We start from the raw sequence: 17783 nt of genomic DNA, 5'->3' as shown, positions 1-17783 counted from the left end.
ACACCCCGGGGCCCTGTGGGGAAGGCCGCGCTCGCGGTAGCTCCGTAACCGCCTGTGCGCTCCGAGGAACAGGCTAGGGGGGGTGGGGGGAGGAGGCGGGCGTGCCCCGGTCCGCAGGCGGCCCTGGCCGCCGTGGTGCCGCTGGCCTCCCGGCAGCATGGCTCGCGGCTGGTCCCCGAAGCAGGCCGCCAGTCGCCAGGTCCGCCGCTGCAGGTTTGGGTCCGACACGGCGTCGACGGCTCCCCCCCGCAGGTGGGCGAAGGCGGGCTCTGCCGCCCTCGCAGCTGCGTATGGCCTCGTCAGTTGGTCAGCCCTTCCCCGTGGCCGGGCCCTGGGGAGGGAGACGCGGGTGCTGCCCTCAGCTCCAGCTTCCGGTGGAGCCTCCCTGTGGAGGGAGCCCAGGCTTCGCCACGACACTCTGGTTTACGGCCGGTGATGGCGGCCCGCGCACACTGCTTGACGGCCGGTGATGGCGGCCGCGCACACTCGCTTACCGCAGGCGATCGAGACCTGTGCACGCTTGGGTTACCGTCACTGGTACCGCCCGGTGCACTTGGCAGCGATCAGCAATTGTTACAGTTTTGTGAAGTGTGAGCTACTTCGGACGTTAACCTCATTAAGGCTGGAGGGCTGCATAGTAAGGAACCCTGAATCCACTGATGGCGCCACACATACAAATCAGGGTCAGGAAAGAAATCGATAGGTTGGAGGTTTTTCAAGAGGAAAAACGCTTTAAAAAAAATTGGTTATAAGGAGGATGTACAAATGTTCCCAGTTTCTCCCTACTATCCCTGCCCACAAGCTGTATAATTTTCAACGTAGCGTCGAGTGAGTACCACTGCTGCACTTATTCACCCATCATTTTTTTTTTTTTTTTGAAAGTAACACGTTAGGGGCCAGGAGTTTGGCCTAGTGGTTAAAGTGCTTGCCTAGCATGCACTAAGACCTGGGTTCGATTCCTTGGTACCACATACATAGAAAAGGCTGGAAGTCATGCAGTGAGTGGCTCAAGTAGTAGGGCTCTAGCCTTGAGAAGGCCCAAGGACAGTGCTCAGGCCCTGAGTTCAGGACTGGCCAACACCCCACCCCCACCCCCAAAAAACAAAACACCTCTTTAATGGTAAATGTACTTGGGAAACAGTAAGTCTAGATCTGGACTGCAATCTTAAGTCCCTTTACAAAGGTGGTAAAGGTGAGTAATGTATGGAGACCAATTTTGATAAGTACAATATAGCTTCATTTATAACTTTGTAACTTTGCAGTTACAGTTACATTACAGTACACTTGCACACTCTAGTTTCCCATGGACCTTACATTCACTGCCTTATATTGCTTAACATTTTTTCTTTAATAAAACAATATTGTAGGGTAGATGCCCTTCATTTATACAGTTTCTCATATACTGGATGTAGTCTCTTTATTTTGTTGGTTGTGGGACTTGAACCCTGGGCCTGAGTATTATCCCTGAGCTCTTCAGCTCAAGACTTAGCTCTGTACCACTTGACCCACAACACCACTTCTGGCTTTCTGGTGGTTAATTGGAGATAAGAGTTTCACAGACTTAGCTGGAGGACTTAGCTGGATTCAGTGGCTCACACCTGTAATCCTAGCTACTCAGGAGGCTGAGATCTGAGGATCAAGGTTCAAAGCCAGCCCGACACAAAAGGACCTGAGACTCTTTATTTCCAGTTAATCTCTAGAAAACGGGAAGTGGGGCTTGGCTTAAGGGTAGGGTGGCAGTCTTGAGCTGAAGCGCTCAGGGACAGTGTTCAAGTCAGAGCACAAAAAACCCACAAAAAAAAGAAAAAAAAGGGAAGGGGTGGGAGTTTGGCCTAGTAGTATAGTGCTTGCCTAGCAAGCACAAAGACCAGGGTTTGAGTCCTGGGTACCATATACATTGAAAAAAGCCAGAAATGGTGCTGAGGCTCAAGTGGTAGAGCTCTAGCCTCAAGAAAGCCCAAGAATAGTGCTCAGGCCCTGGAGGACTCACAAAGATAAAAAAATGAAAAGTTTCACTGACTTTTGTGCTCAGGCTGGCTTTGAACTGTGATCCTCAGATCCCAGTCTCCTGGCAGGCAGCTCCTGCCATAGGCATGAGCCACCTGTGCCTGGCTTGGTGTCATTTTTTTATGAAGAAGTCAAGGACCATGACCTACACATCTTCAAATATTTGCATTCTTAATAGCTATAGCTTACTGATACAATAAAGCCTGTATTGTATTTGTATTGCAGTGCTGTCTTTTGGTTAGATTTTGTCTGGAGCTGCTTGACCTATTAAAATGATGGCTAGTAAAACCTGTGAAATGCAAGTAGGCTAGAAGTTTATCGTTCAGATACCCCCCCCCCCCTTTTGGGTCCTTGAACTCAAGGCCTGAGTATTGTCTCTGAACTCTCAAGGGTAGCACTATACCACTTGAGCTACAGCTCCACTTTGGGCATTTTGCAGTTAAAAGAATCCCATAGGCTTTTCTTGTCCTGATTGTTTCAAACTGCTATCCTCCAGACTCAGCCTTCTGAGTAGCTAGGATTACAGGTATAAGCCACCAGTGCTGGCTTCACACTGCCTTTTCAACTGTACAAATGCCATTTCCTCACTTGGGAAGATAGGTGATCCTTGCTTAGTCATTCCTCCTGTGGTGGCAGATGGTTACAGCATCAGTAGTCCACTCAAGCATAGCTAACATTTTCCCTGGTAGATGCTAGGTTTGCTTTATCAGTTTTTACAAAGCTGCATTATTTTTACCCTTACACAAATGAATAGAAGTTCAGTAATACCCAGTTAGGGTTCACATTTCATCAACTGCCTCTTGAGTGTCTTTACAATAGCTTGTTTGGACCAGAATCCCAGATAGTCACCTGCTGCATCTTTGTGATAATGCTTTTAAAATTGTTTATAGCAGTTTCCTCACATCTCTTTACCATCCCGAATGTAGCTGCATCATGTGGTGTCCTTCAAAAATGTACTTCTGATACCAGTACCCTGAGCAGTTGAGAGTTTGAGCACTTCAGTTTCCATGCAGCTACTATCAGTCAAATAGCCATCAACCAATGATGACCATTGTTTTTTTCGTTAAATTTTGGTATCCTAGTTGCGTTAGCCAATTTAATGTGGTCACTAGCCCTTGGTGTCATGTGGCTATTGTTTGAACAGCACAGGGATTAACTATTTCTGCCGATACATTGAACCGTAGTGATCTAGAAGCTTGATTAGGTGTGGTCTTAATTTTTGATGGGGAAAAGTGTGAGAATATTTCACAGGTGTAATTTCCTATTATAAAAATCACTGTGCCTCCTTGGGGAGACTGGTAAGTCTGAGCTAGCTCTATTAAGATTGAGCATGTCTTGTGTTCTAGTGTTGTCTGCCCAATCCACCATGAAATTGCCCAAGAGCTTTTTCATTAGGGAAGTCCTTTCATGGATTAATAACACCTGTATCTAGTCACTGCATGAGGGGTTACAAAGTAGTTTTCCTTCAGTATTTAGCTAGGAATTGCTTTCCCTCAGCAGCTGCTTGACAATCCTGTTTGTACAGAGAAGGCAAGAAAAGTACTTACTTCTATCCCTCTTCTTTCAGACTACATCAGTGAGTTGGCCTAGCAACCTCCAAAGGTAACCATGAGGGTTTTTACCTTTTTTTTCAGCTTTAAAAAAAATTATCCCACATCTGTAGCTGCCTATCTAAATTGTTTCATCATAGAGCAATTATTATCTTATTCTTCCTTTGGCCAGTTAGAGCCTGTTTAGTTGGCTCTTATTTCATTTGTTAGGTAATTTCCTTACTTTCTGGTAAAAACATCCCTGGCTCATTCATACATTTATGGCCTCTAAGAGATGATACTAAGAGACCATAGTGTAGATGGGAAGAGTTGTTCTTTCTACTAAGTTGCTGCCACCTGGTGGTCCTAGGTGATACCATACTTCAGTTGAGTTTTATTTTTCATCAAGAAGTGTAAAACCCAATGGAGATAATGCTGGAACACTCTTACAATAGGAACTAGACATCAAATAAAAGGTTATCTGGTTAGTCATGCACAGAGAGTATCAGCAGCAATAGGACGATTTTCTTTTCTCTTTGTCTAGTATGTATTTGGTCCCAAGATATTTGTGATTTTAAAGTTAGGAGTACTTCAAACATGAAAGAATTGGTTGGGACATGAGAGTCAGCTCCTGGGTTTTAACCTCAGGACTATACTGGGTTGCTTACCATGGTCAAGTTCTTTAACTCTCTAAGCTCAGCCTTCTCAAAGTCATAATGTCTGTCTTTTTCTTTTGGGGAGGGGTGCTGGTACTAGGATTTGAACACAGGGCCAGGGCACTGCCCCTTACCTTTTCCCACTCAAAGCTGGCACACTACCACTTGAGTGCCACTTCATTTCTGGCTTTTTGGTGGTTAAATGTAGATAAGAGTCTCATGAACTTTTCTGTCCACACTGGTTTCAAACTGTTACCCTCAGATCTCAGCCTCCAGAGTAGCTAGGATTACAGGTGTGAGCCATTGGTGCCTGGCTCAGTGTCATATCATTTTTTTTTTTTTTTGCCAGTCCTGGGCTTGAGCTCAGGGCTTGCACACTGTCCTTGGGCTTTCTCAAGGCTAGAGCTCTACCACTTGAGCCTCAGCACCACTTCCAGCTTTTTTCTATGTATGTGGTACCGAGGAATCGAACCTGGGTTGTCGTGCATGTTAGGCAAGCACTCTACCACTAGGCCAAACTCCTGGCCCCATCATATCTTTTTTGAGTGTTGTGAGTATTGATTAGTTGAACATTCAATGACTTAGGATCTATTATATTGTTAATTATTAATGCCATCTAAAATATGTTAATTATGCATTACTAAATACATTACTGTTCAAGAATGACATGACCAAAAGAAGTATAATTTTAGTAGCAATGGTTTTGAATAACTAGTGGCATTGTCCTTATGAATAGCATTTTTGTGAATATTTAGTAAATATCTGTGGCTGGCTGTCAAGTTCATGGTATTTAGGTTGGACATTTAATTGGCTTTTAGACAAAATGGGGAAAAATTTGACAATTATTGTTTATGCCTTTTATTTTACAGGTGCAGAAAGTGAAGTCCACGGACACGTGGCTAGTTAGTTGTAAATCAGGACTATTCTGTGGGTATCCATCTAGCACTGTGTATACTCTGTACTGCCTCCCAGTTCTCCTTGGATAGGCCACCAGAGTATAATTTAGCTTTTACCATGGTATAAAAGAAAGTAGTTAGAATGTGGGAATCAATTTCCTTATGTTTTTCTGTTTTGTGAAATATTGGCGAAATAGGTCAAATAAACTAACCGGAAGAAACATTTCTGCCATATTTGTGCACAATACCTTTAGAAATAGATCTAATAAGGTACAGAGGTTGTATTTTCCAATTTTCGCTGTTTTTGTTTTTCCCTGTGTTTCTAGAATACCTAATATCAGTATCCTTTGCTAAAAAGATTCCTTCTCCCTCTACTCCCAACACTAAGAATTGAGCTTAAAACACTGAAGTTATTTGATCAGTCATCAGGGAAAATTAGGATAAGTTTGTTAGTTGAAGAAGCTTTGGTTCTGAAAATGTCTGAGTGGTTTTTTTTTTTTTGGCCTCTGCCTCTGTAATCATCTTAGGGATTTTCTCACATTTTCTCATTGTGATTTGTATGCTTTCATTCACATTCTTAAGTGAAGTTGCAATGTTAGAACTTAATGACTTTTTAAAAGACTTATTTCTTAGACTATATTCTGCTTCTATCCCCAGATATCAAAGCAAAGGGGATCTGGCCATGGAGGCTTTGTTGGAAGGGATACAAAATCGGGGGCACAGTGGGTAAGTGTGGTTTTGACCCTTCCTTCCTTCCTTCCTTCCTTCCTTCCTTCCTTCCTTCCTTCCTTCCTTCCTTCTTTCCTTTCTTCTTTTCATCATGGGGCTTGAACTCACGTCTGGGCGTTGTCCCTGAATGTTTTCAGCTCAAGGCTACCACTTGAGCCACAACACCACTTCCAATTTTCTGGTGGTTCATTATTGGTAAGAGTCTTACGGACTTTAGTGCCTGGGCTGACATGGAACTACGGTCCTCCGATCTCAGCTTCCTGGGTAGGATTACAAGTGTGAGCTGCCTGTGCCCAGCAACATTGTTTTTGTTGTTGTTGGTTATGGGGCTTAAATTCAGGTCCTGGGTGCTGTCCCTGAGCAGTCTTGCTGAAGGCTAGTGCTCTACCACTTTGAGCCACAGTGCCATTTCCAATTTCATTGGAGGTAAGAGTCTCACCCACTTTCCTACTTGGGCTGGTTTTGAACTGAGATCCTCAAATCTCAGCTTACCCAGTAGTTTAGGATCATAGGCATGATCTACCGGTGCCCAGCATGGCAATTATTTTTCAAATAGGTTTAATGTGCTTTAGTTTCAAATGTGAGGGGAAAAAAACAAAAACCCTTCTCAGACAAATGTTCTGTTTTTGGTCTATTCCTGTATATAGGGGATTTTTGACATCTTGTGAAGCAGAACTACAAGAACTCATGAAACAGATTGACATAATGGTGGCTCATAAAAAATCTGAATGGGAAGGGCAGACCCATGCTCTAGAAACTTGCTTGGACATACGCGATCGTGAGCTTAAGACACTTAGGACTCAGTTAGATATGCAACACAAAGAGGTAAATCAGTTGATTCACAACTTCTCTTCTGATACTTTGACCTTATGTTTATACTAAATATGTTAATTTAAAAGCAAATTAATTTTTTTGTTTTTGTTTTTCTAATTCTTAATGTTTCATCTAGAAGAAAAACTTATTATAAAATTATATGATTATTAATATTTCAAGAACCATTTTGCTTTGGACATATACATATACAATATATACATAGTTGTTTCAAAATGTAAGACTACCAAACAATCTTTTTTTTTTTTTTCCAGTCCTGGGCTTGTACTCAGGGCCTGAGCACTGTGCTTGGGTTTTCTCAAGGCTAGAGTTCTACCACTTGAGCCACAGCACCACTTCTGGCTTTTTCTAAGTGTGTGGTACTGAGGAATGGAACCCAGGTCTTTGTGCATGCAAGACAAGCACTCTACCACTAGGTCAAGCTCCAGGCCCAAGAGTCTCACATTCTTTAGTACCCGGGCTGGCTTTGAACCTTGATCCTCAGATCTCAGCCTCCTGAGTAGCTAGGATTACAGGTATGAGCCACGCACCTGAGCCCTTAGTTTTTTTTTGTTTTTTTTTTTTTTTGTTTTTGAGACAGAATCTCACTGTGCAACCCAGGCTAGTTCTGAACCTGCAGTCCTCTTGCCTTTGCCTTCCAAATGCTGGAATAACAGTAATGTCCTGTTATGCCCATGTCCAGCTTAGTTAAAAATTTAACATGCCCTTAATCTGTCAGTTTCTTTTCTGTGTATATCTTCCCCTGTGCCTGGTGGAGTCTGGCACTCCACCAGCTTCATTTCTTCATTGATAATTAAATGGAGGTTCTCCGCCCCTCCTTTTGTTTTGGCCAGTCCTGGGCTTGAAATCAAGGCCCAAGCACAATAATTTTTACTTTTGTGTTTCAGCAGGTACTATTTCAATGCTGATAACAAAAAACATACTCTCTGTGTGCTTTCAGATTGGAATGTTACATCAGCAGGTAGAAGAGCATGAAAAAGTCAAGCAAGAGATGGCCATGGAGTATAAACAAGAGCTAACTAAACTGCAAGAAGAAGTGAGATTTCACTTCATGTCACATGTTTAATTTTTTTCCTTTTAACCATTGAAAATTTTGTTACTGAGATCCATTTTCTTCTTTTTCTTTCTTTTTTTTAACTTTTGGTGGGTCATGGGGTTTGTACTCTGGGCCTGGGCACTGTCCTTGAGCTCTACCCCTGGAGCCACAGCTTTACTTCCCCATTTTTTAGTCTCATGGTCTTTTGTTCTGAGCTGGCTTTGAACCTTGATCCTCATATCCTAGCTTCCTGAATAGTTAGGATTACAGGCATGAGCCGTCGCACCTGGCTTGAGAATACATGTTTTATGGGAGGGAGAGGGGTAAAAATCTCCATCTCTGTTCTTAAATTGAGGCATAGAATCTTGCCTCTGCCTAGGACAGAGATTGATTACCTATAATAAAAAAGGTTTTTTTTGTTTGTTTGAAATAAGGCTGAGAAATATCAATGCCAAAAAATGTAGCATTTTAGGGGCTGGGAGTTTGACCTAGTGGTAAAGTGCTTGCCTAGCATGTACAAAGACATGCTCAAAAACTTAGATTTGACTTCTTGGTACCACATACATAGAAAAAGCTGAAAGTGATGTTGTGGCTCAAGCAGTAGAGCCTTGAGAAAGCCCCAGGACAGTGCTTAGACCCTGAGTTCAAGCCCCAGGAGTGGCAAAACAAACAAAAACTAGTATTTTAATACACCTTAAATAATGGAGGACTCAAACATTTAGGAAACATTTGGAGATACATAAGGAAAATAAGAAAGTTCTGTCCATTAAATCAAGTTTATTCTTCAGATTTAGAAAAACTTCTATTTTTTATTTTATTTTTTAAGTAGTTGTACAAAGGTGTACAAATCAGATTATGAGTACAACACTGCTTTTAATTAATTAATATTTTGCCAGGCCTGTGGTTTGAACTCAGGGCCTGGGCATTATCCTGAACTGCTTTTGAGCCTGGACCCTGAGCTTCTTTTGCTCAACACTAGCACTCTGTCACTTGAGCCACAGCACTTTTGACTTTTTTGTTTATGTGATCCTGAGGCATCGAACCCAGGGTTTCATGCATGCTAGGCAAGTGCTCTATCACTAAGCCACATTCCCAGTCTACACTGCTTTTATTCTTAAACCTAAGTACCTCCATTTTGCTCACTGAATATCAGTGCCTGTCAGGAGCATGGCTTGAGACTTGTACTTCTGGAGGAAAGAATAATTTTCATTTACTGCATTTATTGTAGGGTTGGTGGTAAGGTTTTTAAGTGCAGTGCTGTTATAATAAAAACTAAGATTTTGTTTTCCTTTTTTTATTGACCATAATTCTTTGCCAGTTATTTTCTGTAGATAGGTGTAAAAAAATTCAATTTGCAAATTACCATGCTGTCAATCTGTCTTCAGTAGTATGCCTTGGCACTATTCTTGTGTTCATATCAGCTTGTCCTGCCACCACTTCTAAATTTTCAGTAACCAAATAACTATCTTTCCAGTTAGGTAGACTGAAGAGAAGCTATGAAAAGCTGCAGAAAAAGCAAATAAGGGAATTCAGAGGAAATAGCAAAAACCAGAGGGAAGATCGGTCTGAGATTGAGAGGCTAAGTGGAAAAATAGAGGTATGTTCACAATGATGACCATGATGCTCGTTGCCAATGTATGTAGCAATCACCTGGGAAGTTTTTGCCTTTCCAGGATTCTAGTCTAGTGGCATGGCAGGGGACTAGGAATCTATATTGTATCCAGCTCCCATAGGGGCTTCATAATTTGAGAAAAATTATTTTTTTCTATAACTTTGAATGATTTCTCTGAATTTTTTCCTCTCTGAGAAATTTCATGCATAAATGCCAATATATCTTTACTACTTAGAATTGTAATTTCTGGGCTTAATATTCTTTTACATTTCAACATTTTTATAACAATTAGAATTCTGCGTTCAAAGACTACAAAGCTAATTGCTCCCCTTCTAGCCCCCTTTGTTGATAGCTTTTTCCTATCAGACTCCCAGGATCCTTATTGCTCATTATTATCGCTTTCTCCATTGCTTCCATCTCAGAGAACGCATCTTTAATTTTCATATCCTATGCTACCAGCACATTACAACTAAAGGGACTGTATTTGGACTTGTAAATTTCTGTTCCCAGCTCATTATCATTCCTTACTGCCACCACCATCACCACCAACAAAAGAAACACATGTTTTCATTTCATGGAATTATTTTTGATGGTCAGAGGAGTTACGAGTTTAGGTTCCTTTCCTAAGAATATCTGTGTCTCTTTTAGCCTGTTCGTTTACATGTAAATACATAGAGGTATGGCTCACTTTTTTTTGGCCAATCCTGAGGCATGGATTCAGGGCCTGAGCACTGTTCTTGGACAATTTTTTCTCAAGGCTTGAGCTTTGCCACTTGAGCCACAGCACCACTTCCAGCTTTTTTTCTATGTATGTGGTACCAAGGAATCGAACCCAATGCTTCGTGCATGCTAGGTGAATACTCTACCACTAGGCCATGCTCCTGGCTCCATCGTTCATACATACATACACACACACATATATATATATGTATATATATGTTTATATATATTATGATACAATTGGAGGAAAGCCATTAATTCTGAACTGTTACAAATGTCTGTTAAAATTTAGCACAGATTTTTCATGTTACTGCAGTTCGGTTGAGATGATAAAAATTGGACTATCAAAAGATATGTGATATGAATCTGTTTATTTCCTGGATTTTAGATTTTGAGAAGTAGAATTGGGCTGTGAAAGGGATTATCTGAAGTGTATTTGAATCTCTTCAAGTCTTGGTCTGGGAGTCAAGACTTTGGATAACAAGGCTTGACTATGTGATCACATTTTGAAGTTTTAGTTAGCATCTCTAGGGGAAAAAAAAACCCACTAAAAAATGAAAACATGGGGGCTGGGAGTTTGGCCTAGTGGTAGAGTGCTTGCCTAGCATGCACAAAGACTTGGGTTTGATTCCTCGGTACGACATACATAGAAAAAAGCCAGAAGTGGTGCTGAGGCTCAAGTAGTAGAGCTCTAGCCTTGAGAAAGTCCAAGGACAGTGCTCAGGCCCTGAGCTCAAGCCCAGGACTGGCAAAAAAACAAAAACAAATAAAAATGAAAACAACCCTTAGGTGGCAGCAAATCTTGATGATGTTCATGAACTCATTGTTGAGCATCTGTGTTTCTTACTCTTCATCATTAGGGTGTTAAATTTAGAAAGACAGATATCCACAAGGCTCAGTATGAGCAGGATTTAGTGTTAGGCTGCAGTTGTGTCAGCTAAGTGATTAATGGAGCTCCTGCCATGGAGAAAGGTGTAAGTGTCCTCAGGGACATGGCGGGTAGAATTAAAGCAAAGGGGATCTGGAAAATATTGACAGGATGGGAAGCATTTAGAAGTTGAGTACCTTCATTCCTTCCTCAGGAATTTCGTCAGAAATCATTGGACTGGGAGAAGCAACGCTTGATTTATCAGCAACAGGTAACTTCTCTGGAAGCACAAAGGAAGGCTCTGGCTGAACAATCAGAGATAATTCAGGTAGGCCATCAATTTAACATAATACAAGACAGATTTTGGTTAAATCTAACTTGGGTTTCATTTGGTTTCCCTGATATAAATTGCCTTCCTAGTTGTTTCTTTACTTTTACTGTGATTTGTATTGTTAAAAGAATTCCGCCCACTTTAACAGAGTAGTTCGAGCATTAGACATTAAGCCAACAACAAAAATTTTTGGTTTTTGTTAGTGGTTAATGTAAAGAAAAAGTTTTAAAATATTTTAACTCTCTAAGGGCAGATATGTAAGAGAAATAGTTGAGTTGGCATTGATGGCTCAGGCTTTTAATCCTAACCACTCAGGAAGCTGAAATCTAAGGATCACAGTTCAAAACCAGCCCCTGCAGAAAAGTTCACGGGACTCTTATCTCCAGTTATACACCCAAAAAGCTGGAAATGGAGCTGTTGGTCAATTGATAGAGTGCTGCTATTCTTGAGCACTCAGGTTCTGAGTTCAAGCCCCAGGACTGACATACAAAAAGAAGAAAGCAAGCTAAATAATCATTTTACGTAGTACACTTGTTATCTGTGACTTGCTTAGTATTGGAAGAGGTATTCTAGAAATTAGTTCAGCAGTAGTAGCGAAGATAATTTAAAAATTTCTAGTAGTCACATTAGAAAAGTAAAATGAATTATGTAAAATTAATTTTAGTAATATGTTTTACCTAACCCTGCATGTCAAAAATATTAAAATATTTATATTTATTTTTACTGTGCATTTTACATGTAGAAGCTCTGTCAGTGCAGACAAGCCACAGTCCAGAAGCCTCATGTGTCCAGTGACTGCCATACTGGGTAGTGTAGGCCTAGGTATTCTAGTTAATGAAAATTTAGAATTTGTACCTAAGATGATTATGTACCAGACAGACTGTATTTTTGCCGGAATGTAACAGTAAGTCAATGAAAAAAAGATGACGTTGATGCTTCGAATCTGCTAAAATAGTTTTTAAGAAGCAAATCTATCCTAACTGGTTAAAATTAATAGCTGTAACTTCCCCTTTGACTTCGCCTTCAGATTACAGATTTAAATAGCTACTGTATTGTTGAATGTTTTGCCATTATATATTGTCTCTCATCCTGAGCTCCCTTTACGTAGAGTTTCCAGCTGTGTTCCTACACTACTGGGCAGGTTAAGGTAGGGTAGGCTGAGGTTCAGCAAACAAATCCTAACCTTTCCTCCTTTACCTCCTACGTGATTTCTGCATGTATTTATTCTACACAGGATTTTATGTAAGTTTCCTTTCTGAAAAACTTTTGACTTTTTGACACAGGTTCCCATTGTATTGTTCAGGTTGGCCATGAACTTGCTATGTAATAGTATCTTTTTATAGAGTTAATTCTATTCTAGTATTCCTTACTCCTTGGTAATTCTTTTATCTTTTCTTTTTCTTTTTCTCTTTTTTTAAAATTTTTTAAAATGTTTTATTTTGCCAATCCTGGGGTTGAGCTCGGAGCCTGAACACTGTCCTTGGATTTTTCTCAAGGCTAGATCTCTACCACTTGGGCCACAGCACCAATTGCAGTTTTTTCTATGGATGTGGTACTGAAAAATCATTCTGGGTCTTCATGCATGCTAGGCAAGCACTCTGTCACTAGGCCAAACTCCCAGCCCTTAGCTTTTCCTTTTTACCTGTTGGTAATCTATGTGTTTCTAGGCTCAGCTCACCAATCGGAAACAGAAATTAGAGTCTGTAGAGCTGTCCAGCCAGTCCGAAATTCAGCACCTGAGCAGCAAGCTTGAGCGTGCCAAGGATACCATCTGTGCCAATGAGTTGGAAATAGAGCGCCTTAACATAAGAGTCAATGACTTGGTTGGAACTAATATGGCCATTATGAAGGAGCAGAGGCAAAAAGAAGACAAAATGAGGGAATCTGAAAAATTATTAGAGGTGTGTTTTAAGATACCAGAATTGGGGAAACATGAGTAGGAGTGTAAGAATAATCTGCAACTAGATTTCAAAGTCTGACGCTTCTTCCCTGGAGCCTATGGCTCCATTGTTGATACCTGGACTATCAATATTGTGCCTGACATAGATTTGCCATCTGACTTTAGAACTGAAGGGAAGTTGTAATAATACCTGCCTTTTTTCTTTCCTCTGAGTATTTTATAGGCTCTACAAGAAGAACAAAGAGAATTGAAGGCAAATCTTCACACTCAAGAAAATATTATCCATGAGACAAAAATGCAAAAGGAGAAGCTACAAGCAATATTAAAGGCAACTGAGATGAAACACACAGTAGAAACCTTAAGGTGTACTTTGTCATAACATTTTTCTGCTCATCAACTTGATGATTTAGCATAATTCTCAGTTTTAATACTGCATATTTCTAATTTTGTGTTTAATCATTTCGTGGACTTTCTTACGTAGTTTTAATTTGTGAGTTAGATTTTTATTTTGTTAGAAAGTTTTGTGTGGTAATTTTTTCCCCTTTGTAGTATGTTTCTCCAAGACTTTGATGTTTAAAAGTTAGAACCCACTCAGTCTACATTGTTGGTGAAACTCCAGAGGTGAAGGGAATTGTGTACAACCTCCTTCCTTGGTAAAGTTTTATTATCAATAACAGCCAGTTGAGCTAGCCCTTTGAAAAATATTCTTAAGACAAATCTTGCTTTTATATATTAATTATTGTTTGTGGTGTGTAGTGGAAAATAGAGTGAACTGTACTCCTTTTGTTTAGCTCTAGTGAACACTGCTGCTCCTTTCCCACACTGTGGGGAAGGAGGCCAAATAAGTTAAGAAAGGAGTAACTTGTTGCTCTTAAAGAACATCAGTGCTTTCTTGATTCTTGTTCTCCCAAACCAAGGAGTTCTGATAGCTTGCCTACCAATGATAGTGGGGAAAAATAGACTACTTTTGTGTTGGTTTTTCTTCATACAGATTAAAAAAACAAACCTGTAACCATCATTATTTTCCTTCCATAGGCCACTGGAGAACAATGAGTTGGATAGGAAATACTCTTCTCAAGGGCAGAGTGTCTTAGATGATATGCTCTCTCAGTTGGATTTCACCCACACTAGTGAAGAACTGCTGCAGGCAGAGGTGGTCCGACTTGAAGGCAGGTAGATAATTATGCATATAATATATACATACATATTTCAAAAACTTGAAGTTTTTAAGATGAAGTTTTGATGATCATATTGACACAGTTAACTAATATGTCGCTGAAAAAGATTTTTCTAGTATCCACCAATGACCATACTTCCTATTTCATTGAGGAAACAGAAGGACTTAAACAAGAACTTCTTACTTGTTTGGTCACTAGATGTGCTAATTTATCTGTATGTGTGCCCATAATCTGTTATGATGGAGGGGCTAGTGGAGTCCTGTTCCTGCGGACTATTCTGCATCAAGTTCTTTCTCTCTGCTGAGTGATTTCTACTGATACAAAATACGCTGTTGTATCTCCCATTTAGAAAAAGTTTATAATCCTCCTTTAATCCTATGTCTTCAGTAAGTTACTTCCTTATTTCTTTCCTCTTAAATCAGCTCTCACAGTGTTGCCATACCCACTGTCTACTGCTTCTCCCTTTTCCTGTTTAGAAGCTCTTCACACCAGCTTTTCTCCTTCCCACCTCACTGAATCTGTGCTGGGGAGGTCACAGTTAACGCACAGCACCGCTCCTTTCTGTTCTGGGGCCTGCCTGAGATTCCTGTGCTGGTACTGAATCCAGGCCCATGCCATTCCACCTCACCTCACCATGTTCATCCTTGTCATACTTGGGAACATCCTTTACTTGTCATACTTCTAGGCTTTTTGACTGAGAAGCGTTTGGTATTTCATTTAAAATACGTTGATGATGATCATTAGTATATGCAAATGGAAAAGCTTGGCATTTAGAAAAAGTAAAAATGGCTGTTTTGAACTTTTTTCCCCTGTGAGTTGTGGGGTTTGAACTCTGGGGCTGGTCGTTGCCCCTGAGCGCTTCGGTTCAAGTCTACCACCCTACCCCTTGAGCCTCAGCCCCATTTCCCGTTTTCTGGTGGTTAACTGGAGATAAGAGTCTCATGGTTTTTATTGCCTGGGATGGCTTTGAACTTTGATCCTCAGATCTCAGCCTCCTGAGTAGCTAGGGTTAAAGGTGTGACCCACCGTGCCCAGCTATTTTGAACTTTTATTGTATATTACAAAGGCAGTATTTTTGAATGCTACCTGATCTGGCAGGTTGGTGAAGCATTCTAAGTATTAAGCATCTATGGAGCAGTCTGGAATCACAGGGGCTAAGGGTGAGATCTGTGTTTAGAAGGACATAATGCATAAAAGATACCATTTTAGTAACAGTTTATGGATTTGAAATAAAATATGCATGTTAAATGACCTGAGAGGAATTTCAACTAGCAAATTTGAAACAGAAAATCTTGGAAAATTTTTAGATTCATGGATAAAAATTATAAAGAAATTATATTTAATGCAATTAGGGGGTCAAGGATTAGATAGCTCTACTTGGAAAAATGTTGGTTTGGTTCTTATTTATTTTATGCTGGTATTGGGGCTTGAAATCAGGGCCTGGTTATTGTCCCTTAGCTTTTTTGCTCAAGGTTGACATTCTTCTATGTGAGCCCTAATTTTTGAGAGGATGTTGACCATTCATGGCCAGGGAAAGATAAAGATGTACTGTTAGTCAGGAAGTGACATATAAAAAGACAAGTCAGACATAGTAAGTAGCCAGTAACAGGAAACTTCATCAAGGATTTTAGGAACAAAAAGATTAAGTTAATAGTAATACTGTGGTAAGAGCAGCTTGGTGCCTCTTAAGTTTTGATGTCTCAGAAGGGTTATTCTTGAGTAAGAGGGAGTAGGCCTCTTGAAAAACTATGGTATGGTAATGTATAGAAGGATGTAGCTGTATAGTGAAGACAGACTATGGTGGCATGCTGACGGATTCCTTCCTCCAGAGAGGAGACACTAGTCAAAAATGTCAAATTTAGTTGCTGCTAGTGAAAAGGAAATCAAGAGTGAGTTTTAATTATAGGTGTGGAAAGATGTTTAAGGTGTTAGAATTTTCTTAACATCAATGAGGAAACTAGATAATCCAGTTTCTGGATTTCAGAGATTTTACTTTGTTTGAAGTGTATGATTTTATTTTTGTCATATAGTTTAGAATCTGTGAGTGCAACATGCAAACAGCTGAGTCAAGAACTAATGGAAAAATATGAAGAACTAAAGAAGATGGAAGGACATAATAATGAATACCGAACAGAGATTAAGAAGGTAAAAGTCTGCATGCTTGGGATCACAACATTGGATGTATTTATGGATGGAGGAGTAGTTAATTGGAGATAAGATCTCAAATCTTTCCTGTCTGGGCTGGCTTCAAACTGTGATCCTCAGAGCTGAGTCTTCTGAACAGCTAGAATTATGGCATGGCCCACCTTCACCTAGTCCTCTTGTTTTTCCATTTGCTAGTTATTATCTTCTGTAGACCATAAAACCAAAGTGAAGGTCAGAGGTGCTGTTCTCTAAAGTGTGAATGGACTTTGATTTTGGTCCGCAGTGTTAGACATCTAATAAATGATGGTGGCTATAACCACCTGACCTTCAGGGTAGATGTACTGCTTGGTAACTTGCTAATTTTCTGCGGACTTGATTTAGGAAAAATTTCATCTCCTAAAGTGAGAGAAACATTCTTTTGCTAACTACTAATAGATTTGCTATGTATAGGTTTTCTCTAACTTTTGGTGCTTTTCTTTCTGGTTCTTTATAGTTGAAAGAACAGATTTTGCAGGCTGAGCAGAGTTATAGCTCTGCACTGGAAGGAATGAAGATGGAAATCAGCCAGCTAACTCGGGAGCTGCATCAACGAGATATCACTATTGCATCTGCCAAATGTTCTTCCTCAGACATGGAAAAGCAGCTCAAAGCAGAGATTCAGAAAGCAGAAGAAAAAGCAGTTGAGCATAAGGTGAAGTCTGAACGAAACTTTATTTGGTGTTTTTTAAAATTATGTTTGTTTTTAGAGATTGAATTTATTAAAGACATGCCTTCCATAATACTGAATTCAGCAAATTTTTATTGGGTGCCTGCTTTGGGTTGAGCAGCATAGTAAGGGTTGGTGGGGATGGTGAGGTGACAGTACCAGAGGTGGGTGCACGTGGTGCTGGGAGCACAGTGCAGAAGAGCACAGGTTCCAAAGAGAAGTGGTATCAAAGTTAAGGACCCTTAGAGTCCAATAGGATCGAGTTCATGAAGGGGAAGGCAAGAGAAAAGAATGTATTAGTGGAGCGAATAGCAGGGACAAGGCTGGAAAACAGGGATTAGCACATGAAGGGCTTTGCCCCTTGGATAAGGGCTTTCTGTGTGATTGTGAGGTCAATATGGAATGGCATGTAAGCAGTGGAAAAGCATTTTCTATGGTTATAAGTAGAAAATGAGCAGAGGCAGAGAGACCACTCAGACCTTGGTATGGTGCAGGATGGCATTCTGAGTAGTAGGCAGTGGGGTGGAGTGGAATAGATGGGTTCTGGTAAAGTTAATGGGCATTGTATTTGGGTGGATAGGGAGAATGAGGAAGAGAGTTAAAGAAGAGATATCAGTCATGCTATAATAAGCTTGGGCA

The 17783-nt window shown here is 40.5% G+C and overlaps 1 protein-coding gene across 11 annotated transcripts in view; it reads left to right on the top strand.

Moving 5' to 3' along the window:
• The window catches only part of Cep63 (centrosomal protein 63), a 70688-nt gene that overhangs the window by 44095 nt on the left and 8810 nt on the right, over positions 1-17783 (top strand). For 3 of the 11 annotated variants that reach the window (XM_090323518.1, XM_090323516.1, XM_090323519.1), the window contains 10 exons: positions 5746-5814; positions 6465-6642; positions 7589-7684; positions 9159-9281; positions 11099-11212; positions 12883-13116; positions 13339-13478; positions 14151-14288; positions 16324-16438; positions 16932-17129. In XM_090323518.1, coding sequence (XP_090179644.1) covers positions 5771-5814; positions 6465-6642; positions 7589-7684; positions 9159-9281; positions 11099-11212; positions 12883-13116; positions 13339-13478; positions 14151-14288; positions 16324-16438; positions 16932-17129 — 1380 coding nt within the window. In that variant the 5' untranslated portion in view covers positions 5746-5770. Of the gene's footprint in view, positions 1-34; positions 253-3574; positions 3610-5745; positions 5815-6464; positions 6643-7588; positions 7685-9158; positions 9282-11098; positions 11213-12882; positions 13117-13338; positions 13479-14150; positions 14289-16323; positions 16439-16931; positions 17130-17783 lie in introns of those variants that run through there. The other 8 variants (XM_090323522.1, XM_090323524.1, XM_090323517.1 and 5 more) reach the window with 8 other exon arrangements.

The sequence above is a fragment of the Megascapheus bottae genome, chromosome 32, assembly GCF_031878675.1.
Source record: "Megascapheus bottae isolate mThoBot1 chromosome 32, mThoBot2.hap1, whole genome shotgun sequence".
NCBI classification, from domain to species: domain Eukaryota; kingdom Metazoa; phylum Chordata; class Mammalia; order Rodentia; family Geomyidae; genus Megascapheus; species Megascapheus bottae.
This window is presented reverse-complemented; position numbering and strand designations above follow the sequence as displayed.